The 18,151-nt window shown below is 44.7% G+C and overlaps 1 protein-coding gene across 2 annotated transcripts in view; it reads right to left on the bottom strand.

The window, feature by feature from the left end:
- Positions 1-987, bottom strand: part of paip1 (poly(A) binding protein interacting protein 1) — a 48,512-nt gene extending 47,525 nt beyond the window's left edge. Inside the window, exon 1 of one of the 2 annotated variants that reach the window (XR_013579227.1) lies at positions 603-987. Coding sequence is in view for 1 of the 2 variants with exons in the window: in XM_078560430.1 (XP_078416556.1) it covers positions 603-930 (328 nt within the window). In the remaining variant the exon portion in view is untranslated. The remainder of the gene's footprint in view (positions 1-602) is intronic. The other variant, XM_078560430.1, reaches the window with a different exon arrangement.
- Positions 988-18,151: the final 17,164 nt, after the last annotated feature.

The raw sequence follows: 18,151 nt of genomic DNA, 5'->3' as shown, positions 1-18,151 counted from the left end.
GCCTCTGTAGATTTGATACATTAGCCAGATAATAATGTACCCGAACCTCCTACAGTCTCTAGATTCTATTTATTCCCCAGATATCAATGTACCTTAGCCCCCTGTAGTCTCTATAGATTCCATACATTAACCAGATATTAATGTACCCGAAACCCCTGCAGCCTCAATAGATTCTACGCATTACCCAAATGTCAATGTATCTGAATACTTCGCAATCTCTAATCATTCTCTGGATATAAATGTACCTGAACAACGTGGAATCTCTATAGATTCTGTACATTAGCCAGATATTAACGTACCCGAAACCCCTTGCAGTCTCTCGATTCTATACATTGCCTGGATATCAATGTAATCAATGTGCCCCTTACAGCCTCTATAGATTCTATACAATAGCCATATGTCAATGTACCCGAACCCCCTGCATCCTCTATAGATTCTATACATTCCATAGGGATAAATATACCCGAACCTCCTGGAGTATCTATAGGTTCTCTACACTGCCCGGGTTTTTATGCCTCTGAATTCCCTATAGATTCTATACATTACCTGGCTGCATAGGTGTATATATACAATACATATATGTGTGTGTCTGACCCATTTACCTGAATACTCGGCGGCGGGCGGGCTGCTCCGTGGTTGCCTCAGAGGTTCCTGCTGCTGGATGCCGCTCTTCACATGGACCCCGTTGCCCTGCACGATGGCCGCCCCGTTAGCGGTGCCGGCCCCGGCTCCCGGCCCCAGGCCAGGCCCAGGCCCCGGGCCCGCGCACAGCCCGTTCTCCTGCGCTCCGTCTCCGTGTCCCTGGGCCCGCCCGCCGGGGCCCGGGGCCTGCGGGGCGGGGGCAGCAGCGCCAACGCCGCTGAATCCCCGGGCTCGGCCGCGACCCGCTCCCGGCGCCCGGTCGAAAGCGGCGGGTTTGCCGCCCTCCATCGTCCGTTACCGTTTAGCGCCTCCACTTCCGGCGGAAGCCGCTCGCGCGACCACCCCCCATCCCCCCCCTTTCCGGCCGCATCCGGTTCAAAACAAAACAACCGGAAGTGCGCAACAATCAGGTCAACCGCTGCCGTCGCGCTTCCGGCGGCAGGCGCCAAAGAACCGGACGCCGGGGGTCCGGGGGCGGAGGCAAGAGGCGACACCGCAAATACCTCAGGTCCTCCCAGTCTTCCCAGCCCGCACTCGCCGCCGCTCGGCCCATTGTTGTGTGACAGCTTTGCTTACAAGACTCCCTGCGCCCCCTGGAGGTGGACGCTTTAAATACAGAAAGACTTGCATTTATTATTCATCCTTGTGGCTGACTTTCAGGAGTAAGTAGTGGCCAAGACACTGGGGGGGGGGGGGGAGCTCACCATCGCGGCTGGAAAGCTGCACCTCCGACAGTGCAGCACTCCCTCGGTATGAATTGGGGATGTCAGCCCCAGATTTGTAACTCAGTTTTACAAGAGAGTTTTACAAGTTCACCTGGTAAAACAGCTTCCAATATATCTTACACTCGTTAGGAAAAATTTCAAGGCAAAATGGTTTTAAAATATTCTTGGGTGACCTTTTTCTTCAAAACAGCATTTTTAAAAATTATTTTTGTTTTTAATTCAATAAAAAATATACCTGTCAGTGCATGTGAGACTCTCCCCCCCCCCCCCCCCCAGAATAATCATGTTATTGCCATAAAAGCAAAAAACTGCGGATGCTGGAAATCCAAAACAAAAAACAGAAACAGAAATACCTGGAAAAACTCAGCAGGTCTGCCAGCATCGGCGGAGGAGAACACTGTTGACGTTTCGAGTCCTCATGACCCTTCAACAGAACTGATTTATTGCCATACAGTAACCAACACTACAACACCCTTATATGGATAACCTGCAGGAAGTTGAGTGAGCTATACTAGTGAGCTACCCAACTTCGGTTGTCCAGTGATTTACACACATGGTGCTGTGGTATAATGGTTGTGTTACGAGACTGGTAACCTAGAGAGCCGAGCTAATGATCAGGCAGACGTGAGGTTAAACCCCACCATAGCCTCCGGAGAATTTTAGTTCATTAAGTAAATCTGGAATTAAAAAGTTCATGTCAGTAATGGTGACCATTAAACTAATGATTTGCCTTCAAAAAACAATCTGGTTCGCTTTGGGGAAGGAAACCTGCTGTCTAGTCCTTGCACAGTCTTGTCTATATGTGGCTCTAGACCCACAGCAATGCGGTTGAATATGAAATGGCCCGGCAGAACAGCTCTCCACCATCTTCTGGAGGGCAGTTAAGGATGGGGCAATAAATGCTTGTCTGGTCCACATCCTGTAAATGAATAAACATTGTGGGAAATCCCTGATTCTTGGCTCTGCGCCAGTCTGAACTTCTTCATTTGAAAAGCGCGGGGTGCCTCCCTACTGGGAGAGAGAGAGAGCGAGAGATCCACCTTGTATGAGGCAAATAGAAATTCTGTTTATCTTGAATTGATCCAAGTTCAGTTTGATTTTAGGTGTAAAACAACATACTGCTGCAGGGCTGCACCAACTGCATATGCACCATCACCAGTCAGTGAATATTAACATGACAATGCAGCAGTAAGACAACAATCAGCCTCACCAGTAAATGAGCAGCACTAACGTTGTTTTGGACTGTGATTCATCTATGTACTGAGTCACCTAAAGGCAAGGAGCAAATGAACATGCACGTACTATTACTGAAATGAGACTTCATAATACTGGAAGACTTTCTAAAAATTATCTGAATGAACAAGTAAAGAAGGAAAGACTTGCATTTATGTAGCACCTTTCACATCCCAAAGTGCTTCACAGCCAATGAAGTACCTTTGAAGTGTAGTCACTGCTGTGATGTAGGAAACACGGCAGGCAATTTGTGCACAGCAAGCTCCCACAAACAGCAATGTAATAATGACCAGGTAATCTGTTTTGTGATGTTGATTGAGGGATAAACATTAGCCAGGACACCGGGAGAGCTCTTAAGATAAAAGCAAAAAACTGCAGATGCTGGAAACCCAAAACAAAAACAAAAATACCTGGAAAAACTCAGCAGGTTTGGCAGCATCTGCGGAGAGGAACACAGTTAACGTTTCGAGTCCGAATGACCCTTCAACAGAACTAAGTAAAAATAGAAAAGAGGTGAAATATAAGCTGGTTTAAGGAGGGGGGGGCGGGGGTAGAGCTGGATAGAGGGCCAGTGATAGGTGGAGATAGCCAAAAGATGTCACAGACAAAAGGACAAAGAGGTGTTGAAGGTGGTGATGTTATCTAAGGAATGTGCTAATTAAGGGTAGAAAGCAGGACAAGCAAGGAACAAAAACATAAAACTACTGCGGATGCTGGAAATCCAAAACAAAAACAGAATTATCTAGAAAAACTCAGCAGGTCTGGCAGCATCGGTGGAGAAGAAAAGAGTCAACGTTTCGGGTCCACACGACCCTTCAACAGAACTAAAGTATAGTTAGGAGAGGGGTGAAATATAAGCTGGTTTAAGGTGGGAGGTGGGGGGAGAGAAGTTGAGGGTGGGGTGGTTGTAGGGACAAGCAAGCAGTGATAGGAGCAGATAATCAAAAGATGTCACAGACAAAAGGATCAAAGAGGTGTTGAAGGTGGTGATATTATCTAAGAAAAGTGCTAATTAAGAATGGATGGCAGGACACTCAAGGTACAGCTCTAGTAGGGGTGGGGTGGAAAGACTGACAAAGTATTAGTTGTAGATTTAAAAATAATGGAAATAGGTGGGAAAAGAAAAATCTATATAAATTATTGAAAACAAAAAAGAAAAAAAAACAAAAGGGAGGGCAAGGGACAGATAGTCCTAGTGGGAGGTGGGGTGGGGGGAAGGAATCAAAAAAGGTTAAAAGGTAGAGATAAAATAATGGATGGAAATACATTTTAAAATAATGGAAATAGGTGGGAAAAGAAAAATCTGTATAAATTATTGGAAAAAAAAGGGGGGGAAATCGGAAAGGGGGTGGGGATGGAGGAGAGAATTCATGATCTAAAATTATCATTTTAACTGTGCTCCTCTCCGCAGATGCTGCCAGACCTGCTGAGTTTTTCCAGGTATTTTTGTTTTTGCTCTGGGAGAACTCCCCAGCTCTTCTTCAAATTCATATAATGGGGTCTTTGGCATCCAGCTGAGTGGGCAGACATGGTCTCAGTTTAACATTTCATTTGAAAGACAGCATCTCTGACAGTGCAGCACTCCTTCAGTAATGCACTAGAATTTCAGTCATGATTTTTGTGAATAATTGTGAAGTAAATAAAATAGTTTATGTAGGCAGTCAGTAACAAGCCCCATCTATGTGCAGCAGCACAAAAATACTCCAAAGCATTTCACAGATAGGTGTGTGCACGACTGATATTAAGCATCTGAAAATGTTTTATAACCAAGAAACAATTACGACATTATTTTATTTGTACTGCACTCATTTGTGTTATGTTATAACATAACACATGTTATGTTATGTTATGTTGTGCACTCATATGTTAATACACAGGACTATGTTTTTTTGCAGACAGAAAGCACATGTATACACATTGCATCTGCTTCAGCTAAACAAAATAAGTGACAGCCATTTGCCAGTTCATTCCCCATGGCAATGCCTTGGCCAATCAGAGCCCAGCTACCTGATTTAAATTTCAAATAAGGTTTGGCAGTTAACTGCCAGTCACCGTCAACCAGTGCATTCTCCATGGCAACCAATCAGAGTCCGCTTGGCAACCAATCAGCACTCTCTTCTCATACAGCTTAAATTGTTCCCTTTACATTCGGTATTCCTGCAAATTGTCCTGATGAGTGCAAGATGAAAAGCTTCAACAAAAAAAGTCTCTTTTTCAGCAATACTCAAGTCCTGTGCTGCCAAATGACTATTAATTTTTAAAAGGTAAAGAAGGGAGTACATTTGTTTAAAGTATTGTTGATTCTCATATAAAGAAATACCAGAGTTGGCTTAAACTTATCTTAAAAAAAAGAAAAACATGCATTTATATAGCGCCTCACAAGACCAAAGAACGTCCAAACTGTGTTGCGGCCAACTTTTGAGGTGTGGTCACTGTTGTAATGCAGGAAATGCGGCAACTTCATTGTACACAGCAAGATCCCAGAAACAGCAATGTAATAGTGATCAGAAAATGTATTTTTTATGACATTAATTGAGTGATAAATATTGGCCAGTACACTTGTAAGAATGTCACTGCATTCTTTGTCAACATTGCACAGCGGGGATTTTTTATGGTCATGTGGAAGAGCAGACAGCAACCTCCAACAGTGCAGCACTCCCTCAATACCATAGTGGCAGCCTTGATTTTTAGTCTCAGGTCCTGGAGTGGGGCACAAACCCACAACCTTCTGATTCAGAGACAAGAGGGCTACCCAATGAGCCATGGCTGACTAGAACTGCCACCTTTGCCAGTGGCAGATATGCTTCACAGATTGGCTAGTTGCTCCAGAGTGAAGAGATCTGTATCATAAAATGTCTTTCACACCCTCAGGACACCTAAGTGCTTTCACAGCCGACAGAATACTTTTATAAGCGTCGTCCCAAGTATTTCATAGGTGAATGCAACAGCTGATTTGCACACAGCAAGATCCCACCAACAGCCAGCGAATGACTGAACAGTTAATCCCTGTTTTTAACGGTGCAGATTGTGTAGGTGGAATGTTGGCTAAGATGCCATTCTTAGCTCTTCATCTTTCAGCATCAGCTGTGCTTTAGTGGATAGTGTTCTCACCTCTGGGCCAGGAGGTTGTGCATTCAAGTCCCACATCAGAGACTCGAGCACTTAACATCTCGCCGGACACTCTGCTGAGGGAGTGCTGCACTGTTGGAGGTGCTGTCTTTCAGATGAGGCATCAAACTGATGCCCCCGCCTGCCCTCTCAGGTGAACCCACAAATCTCATGACACGACCCTGAAGAAGAGCAGGGGAATTCTCCGTGCTGTTATGACTGATATTTATCCCTTCATCAACATCGCAAGATGCATCAATCAGTCATTATGATATTGCTGCTTGTGGGAGCTTGCTGTGCACAAAATTGCTGCCACGTTTCCTGCTTTGTATCGGTGACTACACATTCAAAAAGTACTTCATTGGCTGTAAAGCACTCTGGGACAACCCAAGCTGTAAAAGGCACTATATAAATGCAAATCTCTCTTCTTTTTAAGGAGTCTTGATTTCACATCTCACATGAAAGATGAAAGCTGATCTTTATTTCCCCATCTGGAGCACTGTGTACAGTATTGGAAAGATGTGAATGTGTTGGATGCAGTTCAGAGAAGGTTTACCAGACTAATACCTGGAATGGATGGGTTGTCTTACCAGGAAAGGTTGGACAGGTTAGGCTTGTGTCCGCTGGAGTTTAGAAAAATAAGAGGTGACTTAATTGAAATCTTTTAAGGTCCTGAGGGGTCTTGACAGGGTAGATGTGGAGAGGATGTTTCCTCTTGTGGGAGAACCTAGAATTAGGGGTCACTATTTAAAAATAAAGGGTCGCTCACTTAAGACAGAGCTGAGGGGAAAAAAATTTTTTATCTGAGGGCTGAGAGTCTTTGGAACTCTCTTCCTCAAAATGCGGTGGAAGAAGAGTCTTTGAATATTTTTAAGGCAGAGGTGGATAGATTCTTGATTAACAAGGGGACGAGAGGTTATCGGTGGGTCGGCAGGAATGTGGGGTTGAGGTTACATTCAGGTCAGCCATGATCTTATTGAATGACAGAGCAGGCTCGAGGGGCCGAGTGGCCTACTCCTGCTCCTAATTCGTATGTTCGTAAGTTCATTGCTGTGCACTGAAAGAACAGCCGAGGTTACAGTGTCAATCCCTGCACAAGACTTGAAGCCACAGCCCTCTGCTGGATTCAAAGGTGCAATTGCTGCAACTGAGCCCAGGGGTTAACAGCACGGTCTAAAGTCGTGGACCCCTTCCCACTGTTTGCTAAGTGAGTTACTGCTCCAATACTGCAGCCCATCTCGCAGAGGGGAAAGGTCCCTGCACAATACCTTAAAAATCTCAAAGAAATGGATTGAAGAGAGGGGATGCTTTTAACAGAAAAAAACAATCTTGCTGAACTTTGAAATTTTGCTTTGTGGTCAACAGCATTGCACAGATTTATATTAAAAAAATTCTCGGGATACAGGTGTCCCCGGCATGTCCAACATTTGTTGAACCGCTGCAGTTTGTGTGCCGTGTGCGATCAAGAACGAGAGGGGCACGGATTTAAAGTGATTTGCAAAAGAAACAAATATGACGTGAGAAAAAACTTTTTCACACAACGAGTGGTTCGGGTCTGGAATGCACAGCCTGGCAGTGGAGGTAGGTTCAACCGAGGCATTCAAGAGGACATTAGATGATTATTTGAATAAAAACAATGTGCACAGGTACAGGGGAAAAGGCAGGGCAATGGCACTAGGTCATAATGCTCATTTGGAGAGCCAGTGCAGACACGATGGGCAGAATGGCCTCCTTCTGTGCTGTTAACACTCTGTGATTCGGTGATTCTGCTGCAGGCATATGTGGAAAATGAGTTGTGTTCTTTATTTTTGAGTGTCAGGGAGACTTGTTGGGTTTGTAATGATCTGGATAACACAGGATACACTGACATGCGAAGGAGAATGTGGTCAGATGGTATGATGTGTGTGGAGGATGAATGGACTGGCATTGCAGTATAAGCCATGACCTGTAGGGGTTCTATGTGCCTGACGCTTGTAAATTAGATTTAGAGTGAAAATGGAATCATAAAATCAGGTCAGTCAGGTGGAACATTCTTTCAATTATATAGACGACTTTTATTTGTCCATTAATATTACCACGTGAGGTTGTTTGTTTTATAACTTCCTTTCAGCACGATGGTTTAATTGGCAAGGGTCACCTTGGCCGTGGCTTTGAGGCCCAGAGAGGTAGTTGGCAGCAGGGTGGAGTCTGCACTATCAGAGTATAAAGTTGGGAGTTATATTTAAGGTAAGACAAGTTATGGCGGGTCTCTCATTGATTGGATAAATATCAATCACACAGTACGAAGGAGGACATTGGGCCCATTGTGCCTGTGACAGCCCTTTTCAAGGGCCACCAATTCATCGCACTCCCCTCTGGCTCATTCCCCACACTGCTGCTGGACTTTTCAAGTATTTGTCTAATTCCCTTTTGAAAGATATTATTGAACCTGCCTCCACTGCCCTTTCAGGCGGCTCATTCCTGGATCACAGCAACACACTATGTGAAGAAAAAAAATGCTGGGCCTCTCGCCAACGCAAGATAACTGCCAATACCCCTCCGCACAAGCATAGAAAACCAACAACGTCATTGGCCGGAGTCACAATACCAGAAAAACCTTTCTCTAAAAATTACTTCTGTGGAGCTCAGTCCAGGATTGGCGCTGTATGAACATTAAATGTTAACATTAAACCTTCCACTTCTTGTGCAGCCACCTCTCTCTCGCTCACACTCTGTTTCTCTCCCACTCTCTCCGTACCTATCTAGTCCCACAACTCTGCTCATCACTCCCTCCTGCTCTTGATAACCATAAGACATAGGAGCAGAAATTAAGCCATTCGGCCCATCGAGTCTTCTCCACCATTCAAACATGGCCGATAAGTTTCTCAACCCCATTCTCCCGCCTTCTCCCCTTAACCTTTGATCCCCTTACCAATCAAGAACCTATCTATCTCGGTCTTAAATACACAATGATAGCATCACAAACCTGATGCTATCTCTGCTCTTTTTCTCTATCTAACTATCTGAGGATTAATCTTGAATGAAATGCACCCTGAAAAGTTTCTGTCTTACCATTTTAAATAATGACGCACTGTGGCCGTGTTTTATATTTATCAATGATTTCCATTGGGAAATGGGGTGTTGTGGGGCAGGAGGGATGGAACTAGTCCACAATCAGGTCATTAGTAAACTGAATTTGGGGAGCGTAGCCATGGTTACAGTGCAAGAAAGGCTGCAGGCAGTGACATCATAACGTAAAATGTGCATTCACCGCATTGACAGCCAAAAAAAAATTCTCCTCATCGCCCCTCTTTTTTTGTGTTTGTGCCAATTATCTTAAACCTGCATCCCTCTGATTACTGGCCCTTCTCCCACTGGAAACAATTTCTTCTTATTTACACTAACAAAACCACTCACTTTGAACACTAGTAAATCTAATCACTTGGTAGTGCAGAACTTGAGTATTTCTGAAAAAAAGAGACATGCTGTCAAAGCTTTTCATCTTGCACTCATCAGGACAGACGCAAGAATACCAAATTTCAAAGGGAGCAACAATTTATCCTGCATGAGAACAGGGTGCTGATTGGTTGGCAAGTCAGCTCTCGATTGATCGAGATGTTGCCATGGCAAATGCACCGGGGAACTATTGTCCCCCAGGCTTGAGTTTATTCAAAAAAGGTGCAATGTCTGGACATGTTCCTTTTGCCTGCAGAGGTCTGGTCCCCGCATACAGATATATGTAAGCTTCTTTTCAGCAATGCCAGTAAATTCACTTTTCACCTTCTCTGCTATAAGGAGAACAACTCCAACTTTTGCACTTTCACGTAACTGAAGTCCCTCATCCCTGGTACCGTTCAGTTTAGTTTACAGATAAAGAATGTGTGATGAAGAGCTTTATGTAATGTTATGAGATTAATGTACCACATGTTTGTATTCCCTTGAGCTTAGACTGAGGGCTGATTTGATTGAGGAATTCGATAGGTTACATAAAGAGAAACTATTTACTCTAATAGGTGGAGTCCAGGACAAAGGATATGACTTTAGTGTAGAAACATGCTCTGGGAGACTTCTTAGTCAAACAAAGCAAACCTTATTTACACAAGAGCTTCCATGATTGCTTGTATGCAGCCAGCCCCTCATACAGCCATTTATTTCCTAGCAAACCCCTCCCCAGAATTTATTCCCCTGCACTAGCGGTTGAATAAATCACATGACCACTACTCAGTTGAACTGGTCTTAAAGTGACAGTCATCACACTTCAATAGATAGAAAATTGGTTTATAGAAAAATCATCATGGCAGCAGGTGCTGAACTGTGATTATGACCCAGCGACAGTGAAGGAATGGCAAGGGGAACATGTAGGTGGTGGTGTCCCCATGCGTCTGATGCCCTTGTCTTTTTAGGTGATAGAAATTTCAAGGTTTGGCAGGTGCTGTTGAAGGAGACTTGGTGAGTTCCTGCAGTGCATCTTGTGGATGGTACACACTGCTGCCCCTGTGCGTCGGTGGTGGAGGGAGTTTATGTTAAAGGTGGGGGTGCCAATCAAGTGGGCTGCTTTGTCCTAGGTGGTGTGGAGTTTCTTGAGTGTCGTTGCAGCTGCACTCATCCAGGCAAGGGGAGAGTGTTCCATCACACTCCTGACTTGTGCCTTGTCGATGGTGGACAGGCTTTGGAGTGTCGGGAGTTGAGTTACTCCCCGCAGAATTCCCACACTCTGAAATAGAAACAGGAAGTACTGGAAAACTCAGCAGGTCTGGCAGCATCTGACAGCAATGTGTAGGCGGGTTGCCTCACATCCTTTAAAAAGTACCTGGATGAGCACTTGGCACATCATAACATTCAAGGCTATGGGCCAAGTGCTGGTAAATAGGATTAGGTCGGTAGGTCAGGTGTTTCTCACGTGTCGGTGCAGACTCGATGGGCCAAAGGGCCTCTTCTGCACTGTGTGATTCTGTGATTCTGTGATCTATGGAGGGAAAAACAGAGTTAATGTTTTTAGCCCAATATCACTCCTCCTTGGAGCCAAAGAAGAGCTATATTGAACTCAAAATGTTAACTCTGTTTATATGGTTGGTCTAGTTCAGTTTCTAGTCAATGGTAACCCCCAAGATCTTGACATCGGAACATAGGAAACAGGACCAGCAGTAGGCCATTCGGCCTCTTGAGTCTGCTAAACAATTCAATTGGATTATGGCGGATCTTCTACCTCAACACCATTTTCTCACACTATCCCCGTATCCCGTGATGCCTTTAATTTGTAGAAATGTTTCAATCTCTGTCTTGAACATACTCAATAGTATGCCCCCAGGGTAGAGAATTCTAAAGACTCACCAACCTCAGAATGACAAAGAATACCTTTACTTACAGAAACAATTTGGACATGGGATGAGTCTGTTCCTGTCTTGCTGAATGTGAGACATGTGGACAATAATTGTTATAACCGGGATGGGAGGAGTGCACAGTTGACCTAGCCCCACTACTCCGCAAGTCGCACCATTAGTTTAAAAGTTTAATTCACTCACCAAAATGGCCAATGATTTACCTTCACTACTGTTCGACCCAGAATAAAAGAGACTTTGACCAGGCTTCTTTCAATAAACTCAGAGCGATTGATTTATTACAAAACAAAACTTATTTTTTTAAAACAAGTTGCAGGACCGGGTTAACATACAATTGTAATCTGGAAGGATAACTATCTATCCCTTGTAAATTTCCCCAGCGTGCACACACACACGTGCACACACACACATGCACACACACACATGCACACACACACGTGCACACACACACATGCACACACACACGTGCACACACACACATGCACACACACACATGCACACACACACACGCGCACGCACACACACAAACACGCGCGCGTACACACGCACACACGTGCACACACACATACACGCGCGCACACACACGTGCACACACACACATGCGCGCGCACACACGCGCACACACACAAACAAAGGACAAACACATAGGGGTCTCTGAAGGAATGGCCAGTTGAAGAGTAGATTTTTTAAAAAGAGGATAAAGTTCACAGGGGTTCAATGCTGTCGATCTGGAGCACCCTCGTGTGAAGACAGATCGTTAATCCCAGTAGAGACCTAGAGGTTCTCACTAATGGTGCTTCGGCATGGAGGAAATAAAGTCGGATCAATCCTTCTCATCTCAGCCTCTTGGGTTTCCAAAGACAGACAAGTTCCACTGAGATGAGGTTTCTTGGCTGGATATTGACAATCATATGGTTTCAGGCAAGGCAAAGAGGGTGCGAGATAGGCATCCTTTTCCCTTCCCAATTCAGTCCCAAGTGAGTTCACAAAAAAAAGTTCAAAACATAAAGCTCCACTGTCAGGTGACTCCCAGTAAATCACTAGGCCTTTGCCTTTAGACAGTTTCTTTCCATCAATTAAAGTAATGGCAATGCAAACAAGCACACAACTCTTCCCCCTTTCAAGTACCATGTTGGTCAGGTGATTCCTTGGAATAGGCATGCTTGCTGCCAGTCTAAAGGTGAACTTATGACCTTCAAAATTTTTAAAAGAAAATATTGTCCTAGAAGATATGGTTCTAACATACTCTATTGGAGTACAATGTTGTGCCCTGTACAGACAGGTATGGAGGAAATGAATGTCTCACGAAATACTTGAGGCTTCAACTAACTAGCTTCCAAGGGGACAGGTTAGGATCAAAATAGAAACAATGGGTTAAACTGTGAGTGGATGGTGGTGAGATTTATGATGCTATCTCACTAGATTACCATTCTTTATGAAAGTTACAGGACTGGAACAGATATCTCAGACATGTACAACATGCAGATGGATGCTTGAAAGAGTTAAGCACCTGCCAGTGTGTAATCCATACTCCCTGCTAGAGTTCCAGTAAACTGCTACTTGCCAATAAATGTTAACTGCAGCACAAAGTGAATTCTTGTTGCCAGATCCACACAATGTGGTTACCTCTTAACTGTCCTCTGAAATGGCCCATCTGGCCACTCAGTTGTATCAAACTGCTAAAAAGACTAAAAGGAATGGAACTTGACCGACCACCCGGCATCAACCTAGGCACCGGCAAAATCAACCCTGTCGACCCTGCAAAGTCCTCCTTACTAACATATGGGGTCTTGTGCCAAAATTGGCAGAGCTGTCTCACAGACTAGTCAAACCTGACCAGACACGCCTGACATTGTCATACACACGGAATCATACCTTACAGACAATGTGACGGACTCCACCATCACCATCCCTGGGTATGTCCTGTCCTGCCGGCAGGACAGACCCAGCAGAGGTGGCAGCACAGTGGTATGCAGTCGGGAGGGAGTTGCCCTGGGAGTCCTCAACATTTACTCTGGACCCTATGAATGCTCATGGCATCAGGTCAAACATGGGCAAGGAAATCTCCTGCTAATCATCATGTACCGCCCCCTCCCTCAGCTGATGAATCAGTGCTCCTCCATATTGAACACCACTTGGAGGTAGCACTGAGGGAGGCAAGGGCACAGAATGTACTCTGGGTGGGGGACTTCAATGCCCATCACCAAAAGTGGTTTAGTAGAACCAGCACAGAATGAGCTGACTGAGTCCTAAAGCACATAGCTGCTAGACTGGGTTTGTGGCAGGTGATGAGGGAACCAACAAGAGGGAAAAACACACAACATTCTTCTCACCAATCTGCTTGCTGCAGTTGTACCTGTCCATGACAGTATCGGTAGGAGTCACCACCGCACAGTCCTTGTGGAGACGAAGTCCCACCTTCACATTGAGGATACCCTCCATCGTGTTATGTGGCACTACCACCGTGCTAAATGGGATAGATTTCAAACAGGTCTCGCAACTCAAGACTGGGCAACCATGAGGTGATGTGGGCCAGCAACAACATCAGAATTGTACTCAACCACAATCTGTAACCTCATGGCCAGGCACACCCTCTACTCTACCATTACCGTCAAGCCAGGGGATCAATCCTGGTTCAATGAAGAGTGCAGAAGGGCATGCTAGGAGCAGCACCAGGCAAACCTAAAAATGAGGTGTCAACCTGGTGAAGCTATAACACAGGACTACTTGCATGCCAAAAAGAATAAGCAGCATGTGATAGACAGAGCTAAGCAATCCCACAAACAACAGATCAGAACTAAGCTCTGCAGTCCTGTCACACCCAGTCGTGAATGTGGGTGGACAATTAAACAACTCACTGGAGGAGGAGGCTCCACAAAAATTCTCATCCTCAATGATGGAGAAGCCCTGCACATCAATGCAAAAAATAAGGCTGAAGCATTTGCAACAATCTTCAGCCAGAAGTGCTGAGTGGATGAGCCATCTCGGCCTCCTCCTGAGGACCCCAGCATCACAGATGCCAGTCTTCAGCCAATTCGATTCAACTCCACATGATATCAAGAAATGGCTGAAGGCACTGGATACTGCAAAGACTTTGGGCCCTGACAATATTCCGGCAATAGGACTGAAGACTTGTGCTCCAGAACTTGCCGCACCCCTAGCCAAGCTGTTCCAACACTGGCATCTACCTGGGGATATTCACTGAAGATTGCATAATGTTCAGCACCATTCACGACTCCTCAGAAAGTGAAGCAGTCTATGTCCAAATGCAGCAAGACCTGGACAATATCCAGGTTTGGGCTGACATTCACACCACACAAGTGCCAGGCAATGACCATCTCCAACAAGAGAGAATCTAACAATTGTCCCTTGACATTGAATGGCATTACCATCACTGAATCCCCACTATCAACATCCTGGGGGGTTACCATTGACCAGGAGCTGAACTGGCCTAGCTATATAAATGCTGTGGCCAAAGAGCAGGTCAGAGGCTAGGAATCCTGTGGTGAATAACTCACCTCCTGACTCCCATAGCTTGTCCACCATCTACTAGGACACAAAAAACATTCCAGTAATAGCTGCAAATCAAGATGTGATAGGGAAAGGGGAACTTGGCGAAATTACAATCACCAGGGAAGCGGTACTGAACAAATTGATGGATCCTGATGGACTTCATCCTAGGGTCTTAAAAGAGGTGGCTAAGGAGGGAGTAGATCTGTTGGAATTAATTTTCCAAAATTTGCTAGATCCTGGAAAGGTTCCATCAGGCTGGAAAGTAGCAAATATGATCCTTTTATTCAAGAAGGGAGGGAGGCAGAAAACAGGAAACTATGGGCCAGTTAACTTGAGGTCTGTCATGGGGAAGGTGTTAGAATTGATCATTAAGGAGGTTATAGCTGGGCACTTAGAGAAACCCAAGGTAATTGGGAAGAGTCAGCATGGTTTTGTGAAAGGAAAATCAAGTTTAACCAATTTAATGCAGTGCTTTGAAGGAGTATCATGCCCTGTGGATAAAGGGGAACCTGTAAACCTGCTGTACCTGTATTTCCAGAAGGCATTTGATAAGGTGCCACATCAAAGGTTATTGAGGAAGGTAAATTTTTGAAAATTAATACCAAAGCATATACTGTTCAAGAAAGGTTGCAAAGATAAACCCAGCAATTAAAGGCCAGTCTGTTCACTCCAGTATTAGGGAAACTTCTAGAGACAATTACTTGGGATAGAATTAGTGGTCACATGGAAAAATGTGGGTTGGTTAGGAAGAGCCAGCATGGATTTCTAAAGAGGAAATCATGTTTAACTAACTTGCTGGAATTTTTTGAAGAGGTAACAGCAAGGATTGATGAGGGTAATGCTGTTGAGGCTACAAAGGGATATAGATAGGTTAAGTGAGCGGGCAAATATCTGAATTGAGTATTGTGTGGAAAGGAGTGAAATTGTCCATTCTGGCAGGAAGAATAAAAGAGGAGCATGGTGAGAGATTGCAGAGCTCTGAGTGGCAGAGGGATCTGGGTGTCCTCGTGTATGAATCACAAAAGGTTAATATGCAGGTACAGCAGGTAATTAGGAAAGCTAATAGAATGTTATCATTTATTGTGAGGGGAATTGAATACAAAAGTAGGGAGGTTATGCTTCAGTTATACAGAGCACTCATGAGGCCACATTTGGAATACTGTGTATAGTATTGTTCACCCTATTTAAGGGAGGGTATAAGTGCATTTGAAGCAGTTCAGAGAAGGTTTACCAGACTAATAACCAGGATTGGGTGGGGTTGTCTTATGAGGAAAGGTTGGACAGACAAGGCTTGTATCCACTGGAGTTTAGAAGAGTGAGAGGCGACTTGGTTGAAACATATAAGATCTTGAGGGGACTTGACAGAGCAGATGTGGAGAGGATGTTTCCTCTTGTGGAAGAATCTAGAACTAGGGGTCACTGTTTAAAAATAAGGGGTCATCCATTTAAAACAGATGAAGTGAATTTTTTTCACTCAGAGTGTCGTGAGTCTTTGGAACTCTCTTTCTGAAAAGGCGGTGGAAGCAGAGTCTTTGATTATTTTTAAGGCTGGGGTGGATAGATTCTTGATAAGCAAGGGGCTGATAGGTTATCGGGGGTAGGTGGGATGCAGATTTGAGGTTACTATCAGATCAGCCATGATCTTATTAAATGGCGAAGCAGGCTCAAGGGGCTGAATGGACTACTACTGCTCCTTGTTTGTATGTTTGTGTATTGATGTGGTGTCATGGACTTCCAAAAGGAATTTGATATGGTGCCACACAAGAGACTTGTGAGAAAAGTTATAGCTTTAGGAATAAAAGGGACACTAACAACGTAGGTACAAAATTGGCTGAGTAATAGGAAACAGAGAGTAATGGTCAATGGATATTTTTCGGGCTGGAGGAAGCTTTGTAGTGGAGTTCCCCAGGGGTTGGTATTGGGACCCGTGCTTTTCCTGATATATATTAATGATCTAGATCTTGCAGGGAACAATTTCAAGATTTGCGGATGATATGAAACTTGGAAGCATTGAAAACTGTGAGGAGGACATTATAGAATTTCAAAAGGACATTGAAAAGTTGGTGGAGTGGGCAGATAGGCCGTAGATGAAGTTCAATGTGGAGAAGTGTGAGGTGATGCATTTTGGTAGGAAGAATATTGAGAGACAATATAAGCCAAAGGGTACAATTCTTAAGGGTGTGCAAGGGCAGAGGGACAGTGTGTATATGTGCACAGATCATTCCAAACCCACAACCGCTACCATCTAGAAGGACAAGGGCAGCAGACACATGGGAACACCACTAAGTGCAAGTTCGTCTCCAAGCCACTCACCATCCTGACTTGGAACTATATCGTTGCTCCTTCACTGTCGCTGGGACGAAACCCTGCAAATCCCTCTCTAACAGCACTGTGGGTGTACCTACACCACATGTACTGCAGCAGTTCAAGAAGGCAGCTCACCACCACCTTCTCAAAGATAGCTAGGGATGGGCAATAAATTCAGGCCTAGCCAGCAAAGACCACATTCCATGAATGAAGAAAAAAAACTGAAATATTTTCAGGACACCAATCCTTGGCCCTTACAACACGATTTGCATTTATATAACTTGTTTTTGTATACAAATGCCCCAAGGCATTTCATTGAGAAGTGAGTAAACAGGTTGTGGACTGAGACAGAGAAGAGATTACATAAGAAGGTTGTTTTAAAGGAGGAGATGGAGAAGTGAAGAGGTTTAGAATGAATCTCAGAGTGTGGGGCCTGTCAATGTCTTAGTAATAACATTGTTACGGTTTAATGGCACTTACATTGTTGAACAGGTGAGGGGTATTTGTACACCAATAAATGGGGATGCCTGGGACACTGGGGGGTCCAGGCAGCGGTCGGTTGAGGGAGTCCTCCAACCCGCCCGTCTGCCCCTCTTCCGCCGTTATGTTTGCAGTCAGGTGTCCCTGGAGAGGGAGCATGTGGTAACAGGCTGGAGGTCCTCCATGATCAGTGGGCACCGCTGGGGCTGGGGTGCACCATTACTCCCCAGAACCATATTTTGATTCGAATTCATTAAATTTCCTTTTGTAGTTTTGTCGTTCCGTTACAGTGCCCCTTTAAGGGGTTTTCCACTTTAATTAGTTTGTTAATTTTTTAATTTGTCTCCTTTTTTGTTAATTGGTTTATTGTAAAAGAATTGAAATGGGGATAGCTGGGACACTGGGATTGGAGGTACAGGTTGAGGGGGTCCTCCAGCCCAAATGTCTGCCTCTCTTCCGCAGTTATGTTCACGGTCAGGTGTCCCTGGAGAGGGAGCACATGGTGTCCACCGGCACCCTGGGGGTCTTCCATGATCAGTGGGCACCGCAGGGGCTGGGGTGCATCATTGCTCCCCAGAGCCATATATTGATTTGAATTCGTTAATTCTTGGGCATTGGCAACCCCCACAACCACATTTTGCTTTAGGGTTTTGTAAGTTTTGTTTGAGATTCTGTCTTTAGGTGCAGTGTTCCCTTAAGGGACAATCCCCTCGTTCATTAATTTGTATAATTTATCAATTAGTTAACTTGTTCATTTGCTTTCTGTTTATTTGATATGTTCAATAGAAACTAAATGGGGATAGCTGGGACACTGGGGGTTGGCGG

Source organism: Cetorhinus maximus, chromosome 2 (genome assembly GCF_964194155.1).
Source record: "Cetorhinus maximus chromosome 2, sCetMax3.hap1.1, whole genome shotgun sequence".
In the NCBI taxonomy this organism is placed as follows: Eukaryota; Metazoa; Chordata; class Chondrichthyes; order Lamniformes; family Cetorhinidae; genus Cetorhinus; species Cetorhinus maximus.
This window is presented reverse-complemented; position numbering and strand designations above follow the sequence as displayed.